At 53.3% G+C, this 10,508-nt stretch overlaps 1 protein-coding gene across 2 annotated transcripts in view; it reads right to left on the bottom strand.

Moving 5' to 3' along the window:
* Window positions 1-1,874: 1,874 nt before the first annotated feature.
* The window catches only part of PTK7 (protein tyrosine kinase 7 (inactive)), a 41,821-nt gene continuing 33,187 nt past the window's right edge, over window positions 1,875-10,508 (bottom strand). The window contains exons 15-21 of one of the 2 annotated variants that reach the window (XR_012041707.1): window positions 7,285-7,440; window positions 6,869-7,101; window positions 6,200-6,280; window positions 5,968-6,119; window positions 5,712-5,890; window positions 4,315-5,490; window positions 1,898-3,409 (exon numbers count right to left, since the gene is read on the bottom strand). Coding sequence is in view for 1 of the 2 variants with exons in the window: in XM_072857196.1 (XP_072713297.1) it covers window positions 5,330-5,490; window positions 5,712-5,890; window positions 5,968-6,119; window positions 6,200-6,280; window positions 6,869-7,101; window positions 7,285-7,440 (962 nt within the window). In the remaining variant the exon portion in view is untranslated. Of the gene's footprint in view, window positions 5,491-5,711; window positions 5,891-5,967; window positions 6,120-6,199; window positions 6,281-6,868; window positions 7,102-7,284; window positions 7,441-10,508 lie in introns of both variants that reach the window. The other variant, XM_072857196.1, reaches the window with a different exon arrangement.

Raw genomic sequence — 10,508 nt, 5'->3', positions numbered from 1 at the left:
GACAGCCAGAAACAGGCCGCTCCGCCTGCTCAGCACAAGTGTGCAACCACTGCAGGTACCAGGACTGGGGTTCCTCTTGCCCGTCGGGCTGCTACATGCTCCCTCCTTCCCCCTCCCCCTGGGCTTTTTGATTGCAGGGCCACGTGGAGGCCTTTTGCTCCCCAGGCTGCAGGAGAGTCTGCACACACAAGAGGCGAGAGCTGGCTCATTTTCGGCTGGCTCATCCTTTCTGCTGCCATCTTCTCCGTCCGTTGCCTCATCTTGGGGATGCTTTCCGAGATGCTTGTCCCACTTGTGCTCTGAATGGACCAGAGCATCAGTCTGCCTCTGAGCTTCCTGGGATGCTAATCTCTTGCCAAGGCAGACACACCGTAGAGCCAAGCCCTGTCCCCAGGCCACCATCACCCGCGGGACACAAGTTTCCAGCAACACTGGACCTCCCTAACCAAACCAGCACCCGGCGGCAGTTGAAAGCAGCTTAAACCAGGTTTTTGGCCACTTGACAGTCCCATTTCATCCTCAGGGTTGTTCTCATTTACAACCCAGTCATAAAATTCACATTTCTAACCTTTGTCTTACACAGCTGTGGGCACAGCACTTGGCACCACGCCATAAAAGCCTCTCGCCCGAATACCAAGGATCCCTCCAGGCAAGCTACTGCTTGTGCCAGCTCCACTGCAGCATGGGCCCTGCTGCCAGCTGCCCCCAGCATCACCCCAACCCTCCATGTCCCCTTTGCATTCCTCCTCTAGGCCATTGCAACAAGCCCTTTCCTCATCCTTTTCCAGCTCTTCATCCATATTCCAACTGTGGAACTATTAAACACCCTCTGCACTCAACGCTGGGGTTGTGATGGTTTCCGTCCTGTTACTGATATTCTTACGATTGATACTTTAGCTGCTTTTTTGACTGCTGCTGAGTACAGGTAGATGCTCTTTTTTAAAGTCAGATCTCTTCTATGAGCAGTAACAACTCAATTGGAGGTACTGCTGCATATGTAACATGAGGTTAGGGCCTTCCTTAATGTGCTTTTTTTTGGTCAGCAGAGGGGTGCTTCTGCCCTTCATACATAGTATCAGGGAACAGCATGAGTGGGGCTGCTCCATGAGGGGTGACTAGCCAGTATCTAAGGGTGACCCCATGCCCCCACTAATAGGTATAGTCCCACCTGAGCAGAGACAGGTGTTGGTAACAGGGTCCATCCACAGAGCAAGCCATGAACCAAGTCCAGTATCCACCCGGGTCAGGGGATAGGGCCAAAATCAGGACTCCATAATAAGGCTACAACATATGCCTAGAAGACAGGGCTAGAAGCAAGGCCAAAACAGGAACACCTACAAGACTGCTCAAAAAAACCTTGAAGGCCCAGGCTTGAGCTTAAATGCAGCTCAAGAGGGTGGGAGGTCCCAGGTGAGGCTGTTTAGGACAATTAAGGCCCATTAGTTCCCCACAGGTGCCTGACACAGCTGCATAAGAGCCATGGGGCAGCAGCTGAAATCAGAGCAAACCAAAAAGCGCTTCTTCAAGCTGCACAGTGGATCTGTGCACACATTGCCCCGGGGTGCTCAAAGCATGCATAGTTGTAAGGGGAATTTGGATAACTTTCTGGCAAGAAAAAACATCAAGGACTGCTGGAAATGCCTGGTTTCAGGTCCTTATGCTTTAGGGAGTTGTTAGCTGGGACAGTGCATACCTGCTTGCTATCCTCTTACACTGTTCAGTAACTGTTCAATTTTGGCCACAGCTGGTGGCCCACTAGGTGGTCCATTGCTCTCATGGAGCCATGCTGTTCCTTCTGGCCCTGGATACCACAGGTTGTCTTACTTTCCCAAGTGTTTTTTTTAAGATGTTCCTTCAGTTTGGGGTGAGGCAATTTGATCCCACCTCTGTCAACTGCCCAAGTCCTCTCATTCTCCTGCAGGGGCTCTGATTTCCTGCTCTTCTCCAGCGCGTTTAGCTAGGACTGTATTTGCTCAGCTCGCTGTTTCCAATTAGTTTGGCCAACATCTGTCTCATCCCCAAGGATACAGAACTTTTTCATGACATCACTCCCAAAAATACACAATCCCAACCCCCATCTTTCTGCACCCTTTGGGTCTGGACTTCGTCCTAGCTTTGGTGCCTTTCTATTTGGGTGCTTCCCTGTAGTCACCAGGTCTTACTTGCATGATAAACAGGCACTCAAGTCCCCAGGATGTGTTGGGATAAAGCTGAGCACCCCTTCCTGACAATGCTCACAGAACCAGCCCGCTGCAGCCATGTTGTTCCCTCCCAGTACACAGAGATACCTGCATGCATCAAGCTGGCAGAGCAAGGATGACACTCCAGACGTCCTTGGCATCTCTATTCTCCAGCCATGGCATCACAGAGACGCTGCTTGGCTAGGCCACCACAAGTGATGGTGCCTGGCTCCACCTCCAGCCTACCCAGGAGCATTTTGAGCAAGCACAGCAATAGCCCTGCTACTCTGCCTGTCATGTCCAACATGGGGCAGCAAGGTGGAAGGACAAGTGATCATTCATTGTGTCCAGTATGCAGGTGGCCTTTGCCTGGGGCAGAGACTCAAGGTCACTCGCTGGCCTGTCAGCTGATGCTGTACAACTGCCCTTACCTGCCCCTCACCTCCCAGACAGCCTCGAAGGAAGAGCACCAATGACCAGGATGGAGTAGGTAACCCTTGCTGAGAGATGGGATGAGATGAGATGCTGCAGTGTAGGAATGCTAGTCCAGCTAGAAGGATCGAGTGACAGGCTCTGATATGATCTATCCACAAGTGCCCAAGGAAGCAGTTGCAGAACCAGCTGGGAGTATTTCTGGGGCAAGATGTACTCTAGAGGTAAAGAATACTACAGGGACGCACAGGCAAGACAAGACACATTCATTAGTGACTTGGCTGCAGGAATCAGCCCACTGTGTGCAGCCGTCCTGCCTGAGACGTAGGGCAGCAGGCAGGAAAGTCCAAATGAATCAGATGGATGGGAAAGATGGAACAAAAGGACATCAAACAACAGCAAATGCATGTGAGAGGTCACTTGCAAGTTGGAGAGCATGCATACAGCAGTGCTACAGCACTTGCACACTTCAAAAGGGTTGTGTACACACTGGGAAGGACTGGGAGGAATGACAAGAGGGACATGGAGCTGCAATGGGGAGAGAAGGCACATCCCGAAACCTCTGCCCATAGCAGCTCCTTCCAGTGTGCACAATGCCACCAGCCCCAGGCTGTGGCCAGCCCATCCGGAGAAGGGTCATGGAGGCAGCAAGGGTTCAGGGTGGCGATAACCTGCTGCCAAGCCCACTATGCGAAGGAGCACCAGGTGAAGGGAGGAGAGAGGGGCCCAACAGCCAGCCACAGCCACATCTTAGCTCGCCAAGAGGCGTTGGCTTGGGGAGACTCCACAGCTCCCAGCTGCAAGACATATCACAAGCATCAGGAAAGGGACAAACACTTTTGATAATTCTGCTCTATAGCCAGCAAACTTGCTTGCACCCAGACAGGCCCAGCTGACCCCGTTCTCAAGTCCTAGACCAAATCTGAGGCAGCTAGCACATTCCAAGAAATGAACCCTCTTCACCCTCCAGCATCTCCATAGCCTCACTGGGTGGCAGAGGCAGGAAGGGGATCCTGTACATTTCTGGTCCATCCCTGCTTAAAGCAGAGCCAACTAGATTGGGTTGTTCAGAGCTTATCTGGTCCACCATTGAGTATCTCTGACAATGGAGATCCCACAGCTTCTCTAGGACTGTCTCAGACCTTTACCACCCTTGGGGGAAAGCATTTTTCCTAATATCCAATATGAATTTCCCTTGTGCAGCTTGTGCCCATTGCCTCAAGTCCAGCCCCAGCAGGCATCCTGGAAGAGCTCAGATCTTGCTCTATAACCCCCCAACCCAGAGCTGTGCAGCAAGCGAAACTGCTGGTCTGCAGCTTGGCCAAACACAGGGTCCCACTCTGGCTCCAAGGGAAAAGGCCTACCCTGTGCTGGCTTAGTTCATGTTCACGCTGTGAGGACTGGGGCTTCTTGTATACCATCTGCCCACCCCTCCTTCCCCAAGAAGAGACTGCTAGGACCCTGCCATTGCTCAGGGCCATTGGCACAGGGGAAAGGGCTGCAGTGCACATGTGACAGCAGGAGTCCCCCCAGTATTCCCATCCAGGCCTGGCCCTGCTAGCTCCTCAGTCCTGTAAGCAGCAGCTGAAGTCTCCCAAGCAAAAACACAACGCAGTGCTGACTGCAAAGCCGCCCCAGGCCACGGGGGTGGGTGCACAAACCCAATTACAAAGGAGAAAAGTCGCTACGAAAGCTTGGCTACCTGAACTAGAGGGGAGCCTGTCAATGTGTCCATAAGCGCTTGCTTGCAGCGAGTCTGAGGGACATTTCCTCTTGAGACACATGTCCCTCTTGGAGAGCAACCCATGACTGCCCAGAGAGACAATAAGCACTGAGGCAAAGTGCTCCCTCAGGGCACGACAGGCTGGCAACCGCATCTCAGATCCAGCTGGGAAGGGGGCAAAAGGGTTAAACACAGGAGACATGCCTGAGGAACTGGCCCTCAACCCTTCCCAGGAACCATATGGAGGAAAACAGTGAAACAGCCATCTGACAGCAGCGTCTTACAAAGACCAAAAAATCCCCCCCCCCGCCCCCAAAAGCCATCTTTATTGAGAGCAGCACATAAAAACCCAACAAAACCCAACCCTTCTTGGCTGCGGTACCCTCCGCTCAAGCAAACAAACTAACCCACTCTAGGTTGCATTCCAGTAACAGAAATACTATGGTAGGGAGGAGTCAGCGCTCTGGAAGAGGAAGAGGGAGAGAGTCCTCGTACAAAAAAAGGCACAGGGTAGTTGGGAAAGGTAGCGAGCTCCTTCATATGCCAGGCACTTTGTGTTCCTGCTGGCTAGCCTGTACCTGTGGGGCACGGGGGAGGCAGGCATGCCTAGCACAGATGGACGGAGAAAGGCCAGGCCAGGCCAGCAGATATGCACATGGCGAGCGGGGATGGAGAGCCTGGTGCTGGAGCCCAGCTGTCACCGGGGTGAGGGGGAGCTGCGCTCCATCCACGCCAGCAGCCCAAGGGCGCTGGGCTGGGCAGGTGGAGAGCAAGAGGCAGCAAGGTCTGTCTTTTGGGAACTGTGGAGGAGAGGGGGAACAGGGCTGGGGTACACTGGCTTGTGCTTTGAGTCCAGCAGCTGCTGGTGTCGTGCTGCTTGCTGGCGCATCGGTGTCGGGCTCAGCAAGGGGCTGCAGGAGTGCCAGGGGCTCCCCAGGCACCTACAGACCCCTGTCCACCCTGCCACATCCTTCCCCAGCAAGGGCCAGGATGCTCAGGGTTTGCTGTCAGCTGGGCTGTCCCCGAGGGCGGTGGCGAGCTCACTGAAGGAGGGTCGATCCTTAGGGCTGGGGGCCCAGCAGCGCTGCATCAGCTTGGCGAGGCGGGAAGGGCAGCCCTCGGGGTGCGGGAGCTTCGTCTTTCCTGACTGCAGACCTGGCGTGAAAACAAAGTCCAAAGGGCCGTTGGGAAGAGGTGTGATCCTCTCCATGGGGTGCAAGGAGGGCAGCATCTCTCCACACGGGCTGGAACAGCCTCCCCAGCCAGACCAGCATTGTGTCAAGAGCGAGGACGTCACGCAGCCTGGCTGGCCCCGTCTACCACAAGAAAAGGAAGTAGGCTACAATGCCAGGGACAGCACAAGGTGCTCCACATACCTGCTAGGACTTCATCATCTGCCAATGGGGTGTAGGGCATCTCCCCGTGCATGAAGACCTCCCACATGAGCACCCCAAAGGACCACACGTCTGACTTAGTGGAGAACTCATCCTCCAGCACAGCTTCAGGTGGCATCCAGCGCAGCGGGATCCAGGCCTGGCGGAAGTGGTAGTACTCGCTGCAGGCAGGACAGGCAGGCAATGAGACTGGCGCCATCCCATCCCCTCCCATCCCCCTGTCAGGCTCCCAGCTGACCTGTTGTACACGTCCTTGCTGAGGCTCAGGGATGAGATCTTGACCTGCCGCTGGGCACTGACCAGGCAGTTCCTGGCTGCCAAGTCCCGGTGCACAAACCTGCCATTGGAGAGATGCTCCATGCCCAGGGCCACCTGTGTGCAGAGAGACACCTGACCCCAGAGAGATGTCAGCACTGGTTGCCTCTCTCAGGGTCCCCAGCCCCACAGCACTTCCAAAGCTGCACTATCACCTTATGTTTGGTAGTGAGGGGCTGCGGCTTCAGAGACTCATCTTTGCTCTTGGAGATCCTCAGGAACTGCTTCAGGTCCCCCTGGGAGACAGACAGCAACTCAGAGGCAGCACCTCTCCATGCTGCCAGCCGCATCGGTCCCTGCAGTGCCCAGATGTGGCAGGCCCACTGGGCGCCCCACAGATCCTCATCTCCTGGGCCATAGTCCCTGCCTGTCCTCCTGGTCCCTGCCCTGTAGGGCAAGCCAGTATCTCACTTCTGGGCCTCAACTGGCTAAGATCAGGGCAAGCAGGCCTGATGTTTCCAGGAGGTTTTTCATGCCCCAAATTGATTTCTCTTCCGTGAACTCCAGGCTCCCCACAGTAGCCCTTAGCATTTGCAGCCATTCTGCAGCATGGAGTCCCACAGCTTAACTTATTCAGCTGAGTCCTGGACATAAACCAGAAACCAGGAGGATGTGTAAGAGGATGAAGTCACCTCCAGGTCCTGCAGGAGACCCCCATTCCCCTTGCGACTCCTCCACACGTTGGGAACAGTGATAAGCTCAGCCTGGTCTCCCTAAACCTTGCTTGCCCTGTGCTGCCAGCCTGGACCATGTCACACTTGCAGGCCCCATGCCCATTGTCCACCCCTCCTCCTCACTGCAGGCACTGCTGGCAGGACCCTTACCAAGTCCACATACTCCAGGACCATGTAGTGCGGCTCTGCCTCGCGGCACAGCCCCAGCAGCCGCACCACATTGGAGTGGTTCAGCTTGCCAAACATCTCTGCCTCTCGCCGGAAGTCCAGCTGCAGCTGCTCATCCCTTGTCTGCAGGCTCTTCACCAGGACCAATGTTTCACCCTCGCCATCCTCTGCGCCTTTTGCCTTGGCCAGGAACACTTCACCAAACTCCCCCCTGCCTGGAAGTGTACAGCAGCACATGGAAAGACAGCATACATTAGGACAGCATATGTATTTGACAGCCCAGCGGCTGCAGGGCCCTCTGTATCCCAGCACATCCCATTTTCTGGCTAGGACGTGCTGGGGTTTCAGCCGCAGGTTTCCTGCTGGAGTGGGGTCAGGGCCAGGGTGGCCCAGCGTACCCAGGGTTGTGATTGTCTGCAGGTTGGAACGTGGAAAGTGCATCTTGTCGGCAGCACTGTGCCGCTTGCTGGCCCCAGAGCTGCTGCCCAGGTTGGTCAAGGCCACTTCTTCCTGGATCTCTGCTGTCATCTGCCCATTCTGCAGCAAAGCACCACCTGCAAAGGAAGCAGAAATGGCTTCAGCATCCTGCCAGGCTGTGCAGAGAATGCCATGCTGGGGATCAGCCCCTTCTGGAGCCAACACGCCAAGCACCCACAACTGTCTCCAAGCACCCCAGCTTGATGTCTACCTCCAGGCAACAGAGTGGCCTTCATACAGTTGTAACCTCTGGGCTCGTGTCTGGCCCCATCTCTGGCAGCCCTGCAGCCACCCTTGAAATCAGATGCTGAGCAATGGCTTTGGTCCCTGAGCCAACCAGCCCCATCTGGCCTTGTCCATCCCATGCCACTCAGTCATCCCAAAGGGGTGGCTACATCCAAACTACCATTGACAAAACTCTGCAGAACAGCAGCAGGATGAGTGAGGCAGAGATAGAGCAGAGGACCCCGCTCACTGTAACCAGTCTCTTGATGCCCAGGAGACTCTCAAGTCTATCTGGCATTGGCTGCTGCAGCCTGACCCCCTGGCTCCTGCTTTCTTCCCAGCAAGCCAGCAATGCTCATGTCCTTAGTAATCTTGAACCTGTCAGACCAGATCAGCCTGGAGTTTCCTTTACTGCCTGGGTTAAAGCAGTGCTAGGAAGCACTGTCCTTGCAATCAACCCCAGCAAACTTTCTGCTCAGGAACTCCACTAGAAGTTTCCCTGGCACAAACAGAAGCCAGTGAACAGGACAAAATATTACTGCCTTAAGAAAGTACAGAACCCTGCATTTTACAGGCAGCTTGTAGGGGAAAGACTGTATAGATAGCTGTATAGATAGAAAACCTTAATTTTGAATGCATTTATTGCTTGGATCAGACTTGGCACTAGGAAGCGGTACTTTCCATAAGCTGAAGGCAGGAATGTGAATGTAAAGCAGGGCACAGCACTGAGCTAAGGTGGCTGACACACGTGCAGCATCACCCTGCATTACTGTGCACGCTCCATTTCAGCTAGTCCAGGAGCAAGCAATAACGAAACACCTGGCCATGCAAAAGGCTTTAATCACAAAATTAAGACTTGACCCAACATGAGGTAACTCCAACAGGAATCCCACTGCCCATAATTTCCATCAAGGGATATTGTACAGCAATGTGTGTACATGCACGCTTACAATGCATGCATACAAGAGAGGTACCAGCCCACCAACACATCCTGAGCAGGTCTGGCCACGATGACAGGGACTGTGGCTTTGTCACAGGTAGGCCTGGAGCTGTGAAGACTGAGATATGTTGACTTAAGAGCCATAGCTACTGACAGCTGTCCTCTCTCACATGCTGGAGTAACGTTTGCAGAAGACCATAGCAAGAAACCACCATCTACCCTATAAATCTAAGCTCGATGCTACTTACACTCTCCCTGTTTTTATGCTAATTATTAGCAAGCCTGTTTGACCCTGTGCTGTCTGCACTAATGACTGATAGTGTCTCAAGACTACAAGCTTCAAGCCAAGACGATAATACAAGACGACCGCTGCAACTGTGCCAAGAAAATACCGAAGGCTGCAGAGTGAGTACGCTGCCACTGAGAGACAGCACCAGCAGGCAGCAACCACAGACACTTTTAAGAACAGACATCCCCATGTTTCACAGAGCTGTGACAAGATAGGTGATAACAAAGGGACCGCAAAAATGAACAGGAAGCTTAATTTATGTAATCAGTAGTCCAGAGGGGAACCAAGTATAGAGGAGCTGCCTGCTTTGCCCACCTGCCTCTAATACCTGAGCATCTCCTGGAGAAAGAGACACAGCCATGCTGCCCTGGAGAAATTAGCACACGCCAACACAGAAATCAAATGCTCCCCTCAGTCCCCACAGCTGTTAACCTCCCCAAATGCTATGTCTGTGTTCATCCAAAAAAAAGCAGCACAGTCAGAGAGAGGGACAATGAGAGCAAGCACCCTTGTTACAGAGGATGTGGCACACCAAGGATGTGACCTTGGAAGGTGACTGACTTGTTAGGAGTGCATTGATCCACAGGAAATCCACAGGAAGGATCCACTGCAGATCCATAGGAAGGTCAAATCTGTCTGGATCCTGAGGGCACTAGAAAAGTCAGCTGGTGGCCAGCTAGGGAGTACTTGTAGGTGCTGAGATACTTCAGGTCACCCAGCTAAAGAGGGACCACATCAAAAGGAGGAAAAGAGCCAAATTTTTGAAGACCATGGTGAAGGGGATGACTCCACTGGAGCTGACAGCAAACACAAACCACTTCTCCAGAGAGGCTATGGAAGTACCAAAAAGGAGCATAGACATCTGGGCAGCTGGGTCTGCTTGTAGCAGTGAGGATGCATCTCTCTGACAGCTAAACTGGTTCCAAATGAAGGGGATAAGAAGAGGCAAACTCTGGCAGAATAAAAAGAAAAATATAATAAAGATAGGCCAAAATAAAAATCTGAGACCACCTCAGAAAAGATTAAAACAAATCCTTTCCCAGGAAGAGGATGCTGGCCAGAGCCTGCTGGCACAGGTGAGCTGCCTGCGACTTGCCAACAGGAAGAGCTCACAGTGGTGACGGCAGCAGAGCACAAAGCTGCAGAGATGTTCCTGCATCCCTGCTCCCAGGAGGTTTCCCACAGCCAGATTTCTCTTCTGGAGGTTTGGCTCTGTTCAAAGTACCAATACAAGAGGAAAACAGGAGACAAACCCAACAGTGATGTTTTGCCAGGACCTCACAGCAACCCCCACACTATCAGGACATGGCTGTGTGCGGGAGAACTGGGAGAGGGAAGCATGATGTCTGCATTTATGGTGGTGTGGGGGGAAATCCAGGGAATTATAAGGGCAGCAAACTCAACTGCACCCCATCACTTACAAGTCCTCACTAGTATCAGTGATGCAAGGACAACCATGACATCAGGAGAAAGAGCTGAAACAGCTTTTGGAAATGAAAATGATGACCCAGAGATCTCTTGGGTTCACTGAAGGAATCATGTAGCTCATGCACAAGGGGACCCAGTTTAGTCTACTTGCAGGGTGTCATGGAAATAGCTGTTAAAAAGCAGCTCAGCTGCCACAGGACAGGAGGGAACATCCTCCAATGGACACACAGAAGGTAGGAACCAGGGTAGTACAACATGCTGCC

This window comes from Ciconia boyciana, chromosome 3 (assembly GCF_034638445.1).
Source record: "Ciconia boyciana chromosome 3, ASM3463844v1, whole genome shotgun sequence".
NCBI classification, from domain to species: Eukaryota; Metazoa; Chordata; class Aves; order Ciconiiformes; family Ciconiidae; genus Ciconia; species Ciconia boyciana.
This window is presented reverse-complemented; position numbering and strand designations above follow the sequence as displayed.